At 38.0% G+C, this 16957-nt stretch overlaps 1 protein-coding gene and 1 long non-coding RNA gene across 2 annotated transcripts; both read right to left on the reverse strand.

The window, feature by feature from the left end:
• Window positions 1–910: 910 nt before the first annotated feature.
• Window positions 911–4994, reverse strand: LOC114459560 (uncharacterized). The gene is made up of 2 exons (XM_028441765.1): window positions 3935–4994; window positions 911–2864 (listed from the first exon to the last, which is right to left on the reverse strand). Exons 1-2 carry the CDS (start codon window positions 3965–3967, stop codon window positions 966–968), a joined length of 1932 nt encoding a protein of 643 aa, XP_028297566.1. The 5' UTR covers window positions 3968–4994; the 3' UTR covers window positions 911–965.
• Window positions 4995–8119: 3125 nt separating this feature from the next.
• LOC114459592 (uncharacterized) lies at window positions 8120–10113 on the reverse strand. The gene is made up of 2 exons (XR_003673429.1): window positions 9876–10113; window positions 8120–8794 (listed from the first exon to the last, which is right to left on the reverse strand). It is a non-coding gene; the product is annotated as an uncharacterized LOC114459592 (long non-coding RNA).
• Window positions 10114–16957: the final 6844 nt, after the last annotated feature.

Consider the following 16957-nt stretch of genomic DNA (forward strand, 5'->3'; position numbering starts at 1 on the left):
TTGAGATTGATATAAAGACCTGCCCAGTGTAGGTCAAAGCTGGAAACGATTCTTTTTTACAACAGTATGAGCTAGCCCCCCCCCTTTCCCTTCTCTGTGAGGAAAGGAGCCGAGGGGGCTTTCACTTACCAGAGGTCTAGAAGTGTGTTTTTCAAAACCCGGGCGCTGTCTCAGGTGGATGATTGCAGGCGGTTAATTTACTCAAGAAGGCTTCTTAATAGTTAATATATTTTATTACAGGTTTCACAAAAATTAAACAAAAAGAAAATCAAAAGTCAATCACAAGTTTCAAAGTATCAAAGTCCTGAACTGACAGCCGACAAGAACGGACAGGGGCCTGCCGAACAACTAGAATGTCCGTCTCTAAAAAGCTCCCTCAGTGTAAAAATCAGTGAGATATATATAGCAAGAAGCGTGGCGTGATAGTGTGTCATAATTCATGCCCTGAACGCCTTAGCGAATAGGAAAAGAGAATACAAGTACATTTTTTTTTTTTTTCAATGCCTTACTGGTGTAACAGATGCTTCAAGTTCACTCAGATGTCATGGCATACAAGAGTACAAAAGGTTATGCATATATGCAGATGTCATGGTTCAACGGGAGTACAACAGTGTAAAAGGTTGCACAAGGCGTTTTAGCAAAACACAGTATCCCTTTTTTTATGAAAATAGAAGTGTTAGCACCAGATGGTCATAACTTTTCTTGTGTAACATTTTTCCTATCATTTTTTATAATAATGGCAGTTTAATAGGCGTGACACATCAGGACAGGCATATAGCTGTAGTGGTTAAATAAACACTTCTTTGCAAAATAATGAATGAATGATTAATACACACAACGTACAACATCCTCCTTATTAATCATCATGAGCATATATGACCGGCCTCGGTCAGAGCTGTCGCCCGCCGGGTGTTTCCAGAGTAGCCACCCCCGTCTAGGGTGTCAACCCCTTACGGAATTACTTCTCAGAGCCTGCTGGCATCCGAGGCCCCTTGTGGCGGGGTGAGACCCTCCTTCACAACCGACATAACGACACCCCTGACGTCTTCCAGTATGACGCTGAGAACCGAGAACGCCCGCTCCAGTCTTTCCAGACTGTCATCAGTCGGGGCAGGTGTCACTGTCTCTATGCCTTCATTGGGGGCCTCCCCCCCCCTTTCACCCACGAATGTCTCTGCACCCAACAGCTCCGCCCCATCATCATCCGATTCATTTTCCAGCGGGGGAAAGCAGTCAGCCACTTCTTCAGCAGACTCGACTTTCATCACAGTGGGGAAGGGGGATATTCTGGCCACCCTTTCGGCAAAGAAGATCTCTCCTGTGTTGTCATCTCTCTCCCATTCCATCTCCATACACGCAGGAGACTGTGAGACAGCACGAGGAGGTGACACAGACAGGGCCTCAGTCAGAGCCATTCTCTCCTTTTTCCACTCCGGACCCATATCATCTCCATCCTCTCCTCGTCTTTTAGCGGGGGAACCAACTCCAGCTTTTTCATCTCCTGAAGAAGAATCACTTCCCTCCCCGTCCTCAATGCTAAGTTTCTCTTCTATGTCTTTATCATCACTCATGCTCCACCCTAATGCCAGGAACCGAGCCACGGCAGGAATTTTGGACATATCCCCACATCTGTTTTTTTCAAGGATGTTGTTTTTTCTGTTTTGTTTTTGGTAACGTTTCTGGTAAAACGAGATGTAGTCACTCCCGATGTTAATTGTCTCCATTCCATCGCCTAACTCCCTCACCTGTCTGAGTGCAGTAAAATTAACTTTCCTTGCTTCTGCTCTCGTCATTAGGTAAAGATGGGGGTTCAGGTAACTCATCCTTCCCTCAGTAATTTCACTGAAGAAATAAGGAGTATCCCTGTCCGGATAGGGGTAATTCCCCAGGGTCAAGGGTGTCTCATAGACTTTTTTATTGCGGGGCACCCAAGCATCCCCCCAGTACGTTAAATCAGGACCCCCGCAATCAGTGGATCTAAGATCCCGCGAGTTCAGGGGGCCGCTTTCCATTCTGACCCTGTCACATGTCATAGAAGCAGACCACCTCCTCCCCGTGTGGCACCAGCGTGTGCTGCCTCGTAAACCCCAGCTTATCCTTTCCGATTGCTTTTTGTAATCGGGGTGCCTAGCGGCCATTTCCCTATCGTTCCATCTCACTGAAGGTTCTGGTGTCATTAAAAATAACCTCTGCCCGAAAAGCCAAAATGGGCACCCCCCATCCTGTGGGTTGATTAACACTTCCCACAACTCTACTCCCATTCGAGGATGCAACTCATACAAGGGCAAAAAGCCAGTTGTATCAGTTTCAAAAGCCTCTGCCATTGTGGCCCCATTTGGTATCATCACGTCACACGGTAGAACCCCTGGGTGCCAATGCAGGGGTTTGTCTTCTGATATAAAGGGATTACCGTCAACATCTAATTCCAAACAGGCAGATCTGTACTCTCTGTTTTCGTTTTGGATCAATAAACCTTTGGACATGATCATTGTAGTCTTTATATTCTTATTTTCTCTTTGGGCCCCATTAATTCTAATCCATGCTGGTGTAGGGAGATTTAGTCCCACGCACCTACGGAAAGGGTATGGCGTGTCATTTAAATATCCATCTTGTCCCCTTATTCCTGAGGTATCCCAAATCACTTTGCGCAACTCTCCATTTCTCCCATCAGATCTATACTTGTTAAGCCTGAAAGACATCCAAAACCAGGCATCGTCATTAATTTCTCTCATTTTACTGACGCCCACAGGAGCATAATCCCTTGGGGATCTCTCGTGCTCTGCATCCGCAATCCTTATTTGTTTGGTGTACCATTCTGCTTTTTCTGGTAGAAGTGTCATGTCGCGGGGCACCAATTTTCCGTCCTATGATGGGGGAATAGAATTCAAACATTAGCATGAAATTAAATATTATGCAAGGGGATTCCTCCCCTGTCAATAACATTTCTATCCCGTACTATCAATCTTTTATGGTGATTTATTCCTATGACGAACCCCACAAAGGCTATGGCCAAAACTTGTGTAGGTTGTCCCATAGTTATCATGATGATTCCTGAGAAGATAAAAAACCCCCATGTTATTGCTAAATTTTTTGTCATTTTTTTGCTGAGGGCCGATCCCTTTTTGTACATAGCTATTAATATTAATAGAAAACAAATTGAATATATACCTGCGCCTATAAAACGAAAGTGGTTAACTCTTGTTGTCTTTATCCTAACTATAGTTAAAATTATATCTAGGATGTATATAACTGTGGTCGCAATCCAGAATTCATCCTGCCAATTGCGGGTAGGGAGGCCACCAAATAAAATGTAAAAAATTACTAAGGAGGTATGTAAAGGTGTGATTCTCAGCAGGAATCTTCTGAGAATACCCACCACAATTATCATAATTGATGAGGTTAAAACTTTTATCCATTCAATTAAGTTGTTTCTCCTCGCTATCAAAATCAATAGACATGCTATTATGGCCAGCAGAAAGAAGTCTGCGTTAATTTTTAGAATTATATTCTCATGGCTGACAGCTGGGTTTTCGTTAAGTGCCAGTGTCATTGCCTCACAATTTTCCAATTGCTTTGCACAAAGTTGCCAGTCTATTATTCTTTCTGTGTTATTTTGAATTTCACTGTCATAACACAACATCAGTTGTATTAAACAGCGGAACACAAGTGTATCATCCGAAGGGACATAGTGGTGGCAGTAGGCAGTTAGTGCCTCAGTTGTTGTCAGTCGATTTTTCTCACACTTTTCCCATTCCTTACTACAAAATTCCCAATCCATATTCGTATTTGTGTTGTTTCTTAATATTTTTGTTGTATTAGCATAGCACAATATCAGTTGTATTAAACAGCTGAAAACCAGTGTACCCTCTAAAGGTTTATTTAGTGCCGTGCTGCAAGGCATAGGTGTGGATGTGAGAGTTGTTGTTATATTTACCGGATGGTAGAAATTGGGTGTTGCTTCAGCCATTTCTATTCTCCTTTTATCTGGTCAGGTCTCTGTCAGTCGCCTGTTAGCTGCTTATCAGTTCTCCTGCAGGTCGTTTCCTTGTGCAAGAGTAACGAAAGGCGCCTCATGGGCAGTATATATCTCTTGAGAGGAGCCCTCTATTCCCCCCCCGTGGGCGGGGAACGCCCTGTCAACGCCCAATCTTATGATGTTTTTTACGCCTTTGCTGAGCAGGAGGCCCCTGGTTAAAGGGCCTCTCCTTTCTTCCTAAAACGATGCCTTTTCTTCTTCTTTTGTATTTCTTTGTCCAACTTCCTGGCAGACTGAGTCACTAATGTTTCGTGTCTTCTATCTGCTCTACTAAATGCCCAGTTGCACATTTTTCTGCAGCAATTTAAAATTGCTAATATTTTTCCTACTACTGCCAAAAATATTATACCCCCAATAGCTAGCATTATCCATTTAAGGTACCACATTATTTCTTTGGTCCACCACCAAACATTTTGAGCAGTTTCAACCACTCCCTTTTTTACTCCCTGTACGGCGACCCCGATCATCATAGCCCCAAACATCCTCCAAGCTGGCAGGCCTGTCCCCCTTTTTTCCATACTCTTTTCTCTATAACTATGCTTCCCTATTGCTTCACAGTTAAAAACATCATCCGAGGCCTCCAGTACAATTCTTGAGTTATCGATTTCTGTCACTGCACAATTCCTCACAGTATCAGTTGGGATATACCATGGGCTATCTTCTTTTAGTTTCATTTTTGTATTATCATTTTTCCATTCCTGAAAAATTGGAACAGTTTTCTCCCTATTTTTTAATTTGTTTCCATCACAAAGCACATTTCTAACAAACCTCAATCTATCATACATCAATCCTCCTATGTCTATTCCCTGTAACCATCCGACAGACGCCACATGGGATGGCCAGTGAGGTACCCTCACATGCTTTCCGGGAATCACACACATCCCTCTTCTGTTCTCGGTCAGCATATCGTGTGATGCAAAGGCATATGTGGAATTTACAGTTTTCTTTAGTTCCTGTATTAGAGTTTCATCTTTAAGACACTCCCATTCGCCTCCTCTCATCCTACAAGGTTGCCATTCAACTTCAGCTGTATTCCATATATTTTCTACATAAGTCTCACCATTCTTTATTACTGGTTTCTTTCCAATTATTCTCGCACCTGCCGCCTCTGTAATCGTCAGATTCCATGATTCATCTTCGTGAGACCAGCGAAGCTGATGCCATTGAGCATCAGGAGTTAGTGGCAACCATTTCTTAAATATTGTCTCATTATCCTTTTCGCCGTTCCAATCATTTATGGGTGCCGTGAGGAATAATGATCTCTCGGTGGTATAGAGGAAAGTCATTTGATAGGGGAACGGTGACTGTATGAAGTCTTGCCAATTCCATTCACCCTGGTGTTTGTGATGCTTTTTAATTGTGTGCAAAAAGTCTGGGAGTAGATGGCGGATTTTCCTATCTTCATTTGTTAATGTATATTTTTTTGCAGCTAATTTTTCTGCCCAAGGTTTAATCCAGATTTCACCTGTACTCTCTGTATTCTCATATTCTATTCTTTGTAAAAATGCTTTGTATGCCTTATACATTTTCATCACATCCATCCACTCTTGTCTCTTTCCAAAAGTAGTTTTTGTCAGGTACGAATAAAAGAACTGCATCTGCCAACGTATATGCATGTCCTCTATTAATATGCGCATCTCTTCTGGCAAGAACTCCTTCCTTGCTTCTCCCCATTCTGTCATATTTTCTACCCTGATCTCATCAGAGAAACTCCCCAAATCCTTCTTAACTTCTATTTTTCCTTTCCAATCAAAGGTGTTCCTCTCATTAAAAAATTCCAAACCGTCATGGTCTTCGGGAGGCAATGGATAAGCCAAAAATTTATGTAACACCGACCCATCCTCCCTAGGGATTGCTATCAGGTGCGGAATCACTAAGACTCCCATTACAGCCGAATCAAAACTATTCCAGCCTTCATTCTGTCCCAGTAATAAACCTGCTAATTGACTCCATTCCCAGGCTTCAAAGAATGCAGAGGGCCTCATCTTTGCTTCCTTTCTTAGTTTTGTGAGATTTATAGGTAGGTGTCCGCTGCAGTTCCACATCGCCTCTTCCCATAAATCACTTCTAAACGGTTCTTCAGCTACCTTTCTGCTGGTGTTGCTGAAGACCACTTCCAGTATTAATTTATATGCATTCGTAGCCTGCGTCAAATCAACCCCCAGTATGATAGACATACACATTTTTTTTTTTTTTTTTTAACTTATCCACCACACTGTTTGGTTCATCATCATTTAACCATTTTTTTTTTTTTTCATCGGGATTTGGTTGTACTAAAAACACAGTGTCTTAAAGGATTTCTGTCATCGCTTCTCTGTGCAATCCAATATTTCCTCCTTTGAATCCGTGGCAGACTACCATTCCCTGTATGATACAGGCTCCTATTTATTTTTTTTTTTTTTTCCAAAAAATCCTGCATCATTATTTTTTCCAAAATAGTCTCCTGCAACCTTATCGATTTACATTGCGTCCCATTCCCGTATGTGAAATTTCTAGTCCAATTTTTTGTTACGTCTTTCCATTTCTGGAAAATGTTGACATACCATTTTACGGCGTCTACGCTACATTTTTTGTCCTTTATAATCTCTAATACCACGTTTCCATCTAATTTTCTTTGAAATCTTCTTATCTCTTTGTATCGTAAACCCCGGGGTCATCAATGGCATAGTTTTAATATCATGAACCAGAGCCTTTTTTCCCAACGGTTCAAATTTAAATTTGCAAAAAAAACCTCTTTATCAACTGTGGAAGGACATTTCACAGTGTTATATTCTTCCTCTGTGATCTCATCATGAGATGGGACATTCCACACTGAGTATTCGTCTAATTTCTGTTTGTTTTATACACTCCAAACTTCTCTTCAGTTATTTCCCATTTTTTCCTTAATATCTGAATATAGGATTGATATCTACATTCTATTGAAGTATCCCTTCTTTCTCACCAATACAGCTTTCTCTCACAGCGAATCCTTCTGCAGTAGTATCGTCATAAATCTTCTCATAATCCTCCCTTGTGCATATTTCCATGTCACCCTTTACTGCCTCACAGACTCATAGACTCTCATATGCTACCCTTGAGAGCCTTTCCATAGTCTTCATCAGTTCTTCCTCACAGCATGGCCCCTGATAAGCTTCAAATGCTATCTCGCATGCTCTCAGTTCCATCATATCCATTCTCTTAACACGCTTCTTACTTCCTTAATTTTGTTATATTACTAATTGTAGTATTTAATGTAGTCACCGGAAAAGTTGTTGCTTTTACATTTTTATTAGGTGATTCGGGTGAATTTTTATCTTGTGGCCTTGTCACGTTTCACTCAGGCCCCTTTTTACCATTTCTATCTTTATCAGTCTTATCCTTTTACACACCTTTTCTCCCTTATCCACAAAACTCTCCATTAAAGCTGTATTATTTCTTAGCAACAATTTTTCCCACATTAACTCTCTCAAGCATCTATCGGGCCGTCTTAATCTCGGGTGTCGAACATATTCACTGCAATCAAGCTGTCTAGTCTCTTTCCCCTCATCTTGGCTTTCTTTCAACCTGTCAGTTAGATTTTCAGGGAGAAAGAATTCCCTATCACATTCTCCAACCAAACCTCGTGTGAGAGCTAAGAATTGGACTCCCTTCCTTATATACTTTCCTTGGTCAAAAACCTTCTTTCCCCCAGAACTAAAAGGAATGGGTACTTCTATTTCTGCCATAGGTGTATATACATTGCATGATTTGCACTTAACAATTTCTTCTTTAACCACCCGCTTGATGGAACCCGTCTTCTCTATTTCCACCCAGGTTTTAATTCCAATTGTTATCAGTAAGCTGAGAAGTGCCAGGTTGAGGAAGATTATAATGGCCTTACTTGCCATCCCCATTTTAAATTTTTCTTCCCATTTTTTCTTCCATTCCTTCCTTTTCCTATTTTTCTCAGCTATTTTGTAAGGAGAGAGCCTTCCTCCTCGGATATCCTTGACATAATCTCTTTCCCATAACATATTTCTAGCCTCTCTATCATAATGCCTTTTATTCCACATTCGGTGCAGTCTCTCCATTCCTCCGATGAGTGACCTTTTTTTTTTTTTTTTCTAGGAGTATCTACCCAAGTCTCCCTTGGTTTTTCATCTACTCCCGTGATGCCATCATCATTTCTCCTAGCTTTTCACCTATGTTTGTGAGTTCTACTTTATCTTTAGCAAACCTCCGTTTAGTTTTAGAAATTCGGCAGGCCCCAGCCAACTCCAGTCCTACCAATTTTCCTTCCGGCTGACAGTCATATCCTAACCTCCTGTCCTGTCTTCTACCCATCCATCTGAGACAGAAAACTCCTTCCATACACAGACAACACTTCCCCGGCTGATACTCTCTCTCCATGGGAAGAGAGCCAGGAGAATGTCCTGGGAACAGTACACGTACCATCATCATCTCACCCCAAAGAGCAGAGCATAACCAATCCCATGGTCAATTGGGCTCGGTCCGGTAAGACCTGGTAAAACTCATCAACCTCCGAAGGGTGATACGGAACCTCCCAAGTGGGGAGAACCGCTTCTTCCACCACAGTTTTTGAAGTCATAACTTCGGAGGCCCTGTTGGAATTGTGTCCCAGCCTATCAATCTCTATTACATCTTTATTCCTTAAACCGCCTTTTAATTCGGACCTGCTTGGGGTGATATTTTTCCTCCATCCGTAATGTATATTACGTTACCTTCCTGTCGGTCGATTACCCGGAATTCTTTTCCGTTTTTTATCCACCTGTCTTTTGCCTGTAACACAGGATAATTCTGGGTCAATCTGGTAACTGTTTTTGATGTTTAGGCTGGCTTAATATTTGGTTGATGTAAAATAAATTGTCATGGCTCCACCAGTCTTTCCCTATCGCGGCTATTGCTTCTTTCGCTGATCTAACAGCTCGTTCCGCAACACCGTTTGTATTGGCAATCTCTCTGCTAAGTACCCTAGTACCGGTGGAGCCTGTTGACAATCCTCCTGTCGAAACTCTTCGAACAGGAGAAAAAAATGGGGAGGTAACTCCCTCCGCCATTGCTTTATCTTACGTTCGTGTCAAAGTATTCCCGTAAGCGGAGACTGAGGTATCTCCTTGAGAAGAGGGCTTCAATAGCCTTTTTCCCCTCTGATTCCACGCGTGTTTGAATAGGCTTACCTCAACCTGATTCTTTTAATAAAGGAAACCTTTCTGATTTCGTGTTCAAAGTGTTAGACCTCACACTTCTAATCTCTCACTCTTTTTCTTTGCACACTCTGCTGTCCAGGGTGATCAGTCCTGCCAGAGTAACAATTACTAAAGAGCTGGAGATTTTTCCACTACTTTCGTACTGAGTTATCCTTTATTCCTCATAGAGTGATAGCCCGTCTATTCACTCTCCTCCTACCAAGCAGTATGGTAGGGAAATGAGACTCTCTCTCTACTCCTTTATTTAGGGACACTCCGTAGGTTTTCTAATTAGACTCGGTACTCGTTTTATTTTTCCCGGACTAACAGGTTAACTTGGTCGTGCCTCACGTATGGGCGCCATGTCGATAGCCCGCGGGACTTTATAACGGTAGGGGATCTAAAACTGCCGTTCTTAATACAAGAATTCCCCCTCTACCTTGTCACCGAGGCTGGCTGCCTATCCTTTATTATTGTTTTCTAATAAAAGATAAGACTAATTGTACCTCCTCTTATAGGAAGTCTAAGAGTCGTCTCGCTATTTTGTGGGATTGATATTAAGACCCACCGAGTGTAGGTCAAAGCTGGAAACAATTCTTTTTTACAACAGTATGAGCTAGCCCCCCCCCTTTCCCTTCTCTGTGAGGAAAGGAACCGAGGGGGCTTTCACTTACCAGAGGTCTAGGAGTGTATCTTTTTCAAAACCCGGGCGCTGTCTCAGGTGGATGATTGCAGGCGGTTAATTTACTCAAGAAGGCTTCTTAATAGTTAATATATTTTATTAAAGGTTTCACAAAAATTAAACAAAAAGAAAATCAAAAGTCAATCACAAGTTTCAAAGTATCAAAGTCCTGAACTGACAGCCGACAAGAACGGACAGGGGCCTGCCGAACAACTAGAATGTCCGTCTCTAAAAAGCTCCCTCAGTGTAAAAATCAGTGAGATATATATAGCAAGAAGCGTGGCGTGATAGTGTCATAATTCATGCCCTGAACGCCTTAGCGAATAGGAAAAGAGAATACAAGTACATTTTTTTTTTTTTTCAATGCCTTACTGGTGTAACAGATGCTTCAAGTTCACTCAGATGTCATGGCATACAAGAGTACAAAAGGTTATGCATATATGCAGATGTCATGGTTCAACGGGAGTACAACAGTGTAAAAGGTTGCACAAGGTGTTTTAGCAAAACACAGTATCCCTTTTTTTATGAAAATAGAAGTGTTAGCACCAGATGGTCATAACTTTTCTTGTGTAACATTTTTCCTATCATTTTTTATAATAATGGCAGTTTAATAGGCGTGACACATCAGGACAGGCATATAGCTGTAGTGGTTAAATAAACACTTCTTTGCAAAATAATGAATGAATGATTAATACACACAACGTACAACATAAACATAACTAACAATTTTGCCCTGACAATCCACCCTTTTCGGATAAAGTCCAACACATAAAAAAAGAAGCAAAATTAGTTAGTGAAAATGTTTAAACTTAGCAAAGCACAGCCCAAAACACATACAACTTTAATAAAAAAATTAGTGTAATTGTAGCTCAACCTCTCGTGCTCCGTAGGACAAACGATACTGACACCGTCATAACACTATGGATATATGCATTGTTTTTCAGGGGACACAGGCATCCCCAAGGTTGGAGCAGGAAGAAAGGAGGAAAAGGCAAAGAACCCCATAAACACATAATGAATATTACGTGAGACAAGGTCATATGCACAATAAAATCAAATATCCTTAGCTACTAAAATCATTGGCAATCACGGCAATGAATATGGAATATATATATATATATATATCACTAGTAGCAAAAACACACATGGTAAAAATATCAGCACAGCATAGCAACAAAAACATATGTAGGTGTCATCAGTAAGCAGAGTCATCATCTGAGACATCAAAAACACGCACCATAAACACTTCAGGCTAGGGTTAGGGTTAGGGTCGGGGTTAGGGTGGGGGAAGTGTGCCCCTCCTCTGTGAGGATTGGGCGGTGCACGGTCTATCCCCCGGTCGTACACTCGACCCCCAGGTCCCCTGTCCCAGCCGTGTTGGTGGAGAGGTCTGGCCCTCTTCCCATAATGGACTACCGTCCATTCACCCATTTTTTTTCTAAAATTTTTCTAACGATTTTTTTTAAATTTTTTTATAATTTTTTTTGGTTTTTTTCAGATTTTTTTTAAAACAAACTAACAAAACAAAAACCCCACAGAAAAGGACAAAAAAAGAAAAAGACAAACAGACAAGAAAAACAACAAAAAATCTTATTAAAACAAATGTGTATCTGGTTGCTGCAACGTTTCAACCTATAATAAGGTCTTCATCAGGCTTAAGATACACAATTATAACAAAAAAGATGGATAAACAGTGATTTCTCTATGTTTTGCAGGTCTACAACTGGAGATGTCGCTTGGTCAGAGGTCTGAGGCAGAGTGAGCTCTGTGGGAACCTCCCAGCTCATAACAGGTGCAGCTGGCCTCCCTCCAAAACCAGCAGCCAATCAGGAGAGAGAGACAGAGGGCAAAGTGTCAAGTGGACACATTTTGTTTTGGCCTCAGGCTGTCAATCTAACCCAGGGTAAGTATACCGTGTACACAAATATATAAAAAAAATAAAAAGGGGGGGGGGGGATATTTAAGGTAAGTATAACTATATTACACTTTTTATATTTTTTTAATTATTGTTTTTTTAAAAGGTTTTTATTTTTCATTATTGTTTTATATTTTTTTAATAATGTGATTAAATTAGTTTTAAGATTAGGATCAAATTAGTTAAGGTTAGGATATGGTTAGGTTTAGGATTAGAGTCAAATTAGTTAGTTAGGTTTAGGATATGGTTAGGTTTAGGATTAGAGTAAAATTAGTTAGTTAGGTTTAGGATATGGTTAGGTTTAGGATTAGAGTAAAATTAGTTAGTTAGGTTTAGGATATGGTTAGGTTTAGGATTAGAATCAAATTAGTTAGGTTTAGGATATGGATAGGTTTAGGATTAGAATCAAATTAGTTAAATTTAGGATATGGTTAGGTTTAGGATTAGAGTCAAATTAGTTAGTTAGGTTTAGGATATGGTTAGGTTTAGGATTAGAATCAAATTAGTTAGGTTTAGGATATGGATAGGTTTAGGATTAGAATCAAATTAGTTAAATTTAGGATATGGTTAGGTTTAGGATTAGAGTCAAATTAGTTAGTTAGGTTTAGGATATGGTTAGGTTTAGGATTAGAATCAAATTAGTTAGGTTTAGGATATGGTTAGGTTTAGGATTAGAATCAAATTAGTTAGGTTTAGGATATGGTTAGGTTTAGGATTAGAGTCAAATTAGTTAGGTTTAGGATATGGTTAGGTTTAGGATTAGAGTCAAATTAGTTAGGTTTAGGATATGGTTAGGTTTAGGATTAGAGTCAAATTAGTTAGGTTTAGGATTAGAGTCAAATTAGTTAGTTAGGTTTAGGATATGGGTAGGTTTAGGATTAGAATCAAATTAGTTAGTTAGGTTTAGGATATGGGTAGGTTTAGGATTAGAATCAAATTAGTTAGGTTTTAGGATATGGCTAGGTTTAGGATTAGAGTCAACTTAGTTAGTTAGGTTTAGGATATGGTTAGGTTTAGGATTAGAATCAAATTAGTTAGTTAGGTTTAGGATATGGTTAGGTTTAGGATTAGAGTCAAATTAGTTAGGTTTAGGATTAGAATCAAATTAGTTAGGTTTAGGATATGGTTAGGTTTAGGATTAGAGTAAAATTAGTTAGGTTTAGGATATGGTTAGGTTTAGGATTAAAATCAAATTAGTTAGGTTTAGGATATGGATAGGTTTAGGATTAGAATCAAATTAGTTAAATTTAGGATATGGTTAGGTTTAGGATTAGAGTCAAATTAGTTAGTTAGGTTTAGGATATGGTTAGGTTTAGGATTAGAATCAAATTAGATAGTTAGGTTTAGGATATGGTTAGGTTTAGGATTAGAATCAAATTAGATAGTTAGGTTTAGGATATGGTTAGGTTTAGGATTAGAATCAAATTAGTTAGGTTTAGGATTAGAATCAAATTAGTTAGTTAGGTTTAGGATATGGTTAGGTTTAGGATTAGAGTCAAATTAGTTAGTTAGGTTTAGGATATGGTTAGGTTTAGGATTAGAATCAAATTAGTTAGGTTTTAGGATTTGGTTAGGTTTAGGATTAGAGTCAATTTAGTTAGTTAGGTTTAGGATATGGTTAGGTTTAGGATTAGAATCAAATTAGTTAGTTAGGTTTAGGATATGGTTAGGTTTAGGATTAGAATCAAATTAGTTAGTTAGGATATGGTTAGGTTTAGGATTAGAGTCAAATTAGTTAGGTTTAGGATATGGTTAGGTTTAGGATTAGAATCAAATTAGTTAGGTTTAGGATTAGAATCAAATTAGTTAGGTTTAGGATATGGTTAGGTTTAGGATTAGAATCAAATTAGTTAGGTTTAGGATATGGTTAGGTTTAGGATTAGAGTAAAATTAGTTAGGTTTAGGATTAGAATCAAATTAGTTAGGTTTAGGATTAGAATCAAATTAGTTAGGTTTAGGATATGGTTAGGTTTAGGATTAGAGTAAAATTAGTTAGGTTTAGGATTAGAATAAAATTAGTTAGGTTCAGGATATGGTTAGGTTTAGGATTAGAGTCAAATTAGTTAGGTTTAGGATTAGAGTCAAATTAGTTAGGTTTAGGATTAGAATCAAATTAGTTAGGTTTAGGATTAGAATCAAATTAGTTAGTTAGGTTTAGGATATGGTTAGGTTTAGGATTAGAATCAAATTAGTTAGTTAGGTTTAGGATATGGTTAGGTTTAGGATTAGAGTCAAATTAGTTAGGTTTAGGATATGGTTAGGTTTAGGATTAGAGTCAAATTAGTTAGGTTTAGGATTAGAATCAAATTAGTTAGGTTTAGGATTAGAATCAAATTAGTTAGGTTTAGGATATGGTTAGGTTTAGGATTAGAGTCAAATTAGTTAGGTTTAGGATATGGTTAGGTTTAGGATTAGAGTCAAATTAGTTAGGTTTAGGATTAGAATCAAATTAGTTAGGTTTAGGATTAGAATCAAATTAGTTAGGTTTAGGATATGGTTAGGTTTAGGATTAGAGTCAAATTAGTTAGGTTTAGGATATGGTTAGGTTTAGGATTAGAGTAAAATTAGTTAGGTTTAGGATATGGTTAGGTTTAGGATTAGAATAAAATTAGTTAGGTTCAGGATATGGATAGGTTTAGGATTAGAATTAAATTAGTTAAATTTAGGATATGGTTAGGTTTAGGATTAGAGTCAAATTAGTTAGTTAGGTTTAGGATATGGTTAGGTTTAGGATTAGAATCAAATTAGATAGTTAGGTTTAGGATATGGTTAGGTTTAGGATTAGAATCAAATTAGTTAGGTTTAGGATTAGAATCAAATTAGTTAAATTTAGGATATGGTTAGGTTTAGGATTAGAGTCAAATTAGTTAGTTAGGTTTAGGATATGGTTAGGTTTAGGATTAGAATCAAATTAGATAGTTAGGTTTAGGATATGGTTAGGTTTAGGATTAGAATCAAATTAGTTAGGTTTTAGGATATGGTTAGGTTTAGGATTAGAGTCAACTTAGTTAGTTAGGTTTAGGATATGGTTAGGTTTAGGATTAGAATCAAATTAGTTAGTTAGGTTTAGGATATGGTTAGGTTTAGGATTAGAATCAAATTAGTTAGGTTTTAGGATATGGTTAGGTTTAGGATTAGAGTCAACTTAGTTAGTTAGGTTTAGGATATGGTTAGGTTTAGGATTAGAATCAAATTAGTTAGTTAGGTTTAGGATATGGTTAGGTTTAGGATTAGAGTCAAATTAGTTAGTTAGGTTTAGGATATGGTTAGGTTTAGGATTAGAATCAAATTAATTATGTTTAGGATTAGAATCAAATTAGTTAGTTAGGTTTAGGATATGGTTAGGTTTAGGATTAGAATCAAATTAGTTAGGTTTAGGATTAGAATCAAATTAGTTAGGTTTAGGATTAGAATCAAATTAGTTAGGTTTAGGATATGGTTAGGTTTAGGATTAGAATCAAATTAGTTAAATTTAGGATATAGTTAGGTTTTAGGATTAGAATCAAGTTAGTTCGGTTTAAGTTTTTACTATACATCCCTAATAGCGAGTGGTATTTAAACCCTGCTCGCCTTTTGTGTCTAATCGATGTATCATTGTCTTTCTGTTTTTTTCCTTTCAGGATCAGTCCAGAGGAGATTTTTTTGGATCCCAGAGACCCTGATGGAATGCCATCCATGGATAAGGAAGTGTTTGACCAGCGGAAGGTGAGTATTTTTTTTATTTTTTATATTATATTTATGTTGGTGTAGTCTGTTTGTAATTGACTTCCCTGTTTCTCCAACATATTGTTTTCCACATCTTGAACAGAAAATTAAATATACACAGTTCTCTGTGTGTACGTTAAAACTTTGAGGAATTTTAAAAATGTGTTTATTTGTTTCATTCTGGACAAAGGTAAGTTTCACAAAATTATCTGAGAACATATTTTTCTTCATGTGTTTCTGTAAGTCTGGGAGTTTTGCTTTAACTAAATAATCATTGAGACTTTTGTTTCTCCTGTAGGCCGAGATGACTTCGTGATTTTGTAAGAGACCTTGTTCTGATATAATGTTTCTATAATTTTTTTTAATTTTGTGATTGATCATTTTTCCAATTGAAGAATATGTGGTGATTAAAGGTATTTTTTGTTTCTCTGTACAGTCTGATTTTTTATTGTGAAATGTTTTCAGGCAGTGTCTTAAAAATGTTCTTGAATATCCTCTTGTTTGTAATGTTTTAAATAAAATTTTAACTGCCACCCAGAAGTCTTCTTGTTTTGTACAAATTCTACTGAATCTGATCAGCTGTGATTTAATTAACCCTTTATGTGTGTGCTTAGGATGGAAACTTGACTTATAAAGCAGTGCATGTGTGTCTGTTTCTTTAAAGAAAACCTTAATATTTAAGGTACAGGTAAGTCCAAGATCCTCCCCCTTATATGCCGTAGTGTCCAGAAAGTCAATACATTTGTCATTTATTTCATATTTTAATTTAATTGATGGGTCGTGGATTTCTATAAATTTTATAAATTCTTCTTTCGTATGTGTCCAAATTCCAAAAATGTCATCCAAATATCTTGTGTAATGTAATGGTTTATATTTACATTTTTACAGGGTCATCTCTTCCCAATCAGCCATAAAAATATTTGCATAGGATGGAGCAAACCTTTTCCCCATTGCTGTACCTTTAACTTGTAAGTAGTATTTTTGGTTAAATTCGAAATCATTCCTTGTCAAATTAACGTTCAGCAATTCTAAGATTTCTTGGTCTGGTCTGCCCTCTTGTGGGTATTTTTGGAATATCTTTTTCACAGCTTTTAGTCCTGATTCAGTGTCTATGTTTGTGTAGAGGCTGTCGATGTCGATGGTGAAGAAGAAGAAGGAATTTTTGGGGGGATTTAGTTTTCTAACCATATTAATGAAGTGGTAAGTATCTTTTGTGTAAGAGGGATGTTTAATGGAGAGAGGATTTAACACTAGAAGTCCCACAGAGGTGTCAAATGAACTTTTTACCTATAAAACCCAGAGAGGTGTCATTTGACCCAAAGAGAACACAAAAATTATTTATTTTTAATGACAGTGTGGTGTGAGAAATGTGCAAAAGAACAACTCTGATTTGTTTTCAATGGTTTTTATTTGTGTAAAAAAAAACAAAAAAAATAAATAAAAATAATGATAAC

Source organism: Gouania willdenowi, unplaced genomic scaffold (assembly GCF_900634775.1).
Source record: "Gouania willdenowi unplaced genomic scaffold, fGouWil2.1 scaffold_32_arrow_ctg1, whole genome shotgun sequence".
Lineage (NCBI taxonomy): Eukaryota > Metazoa > Chordata > Actinopteri > Blenniiformes > Gobiesocidae > Gouania > Gouania willdenowi.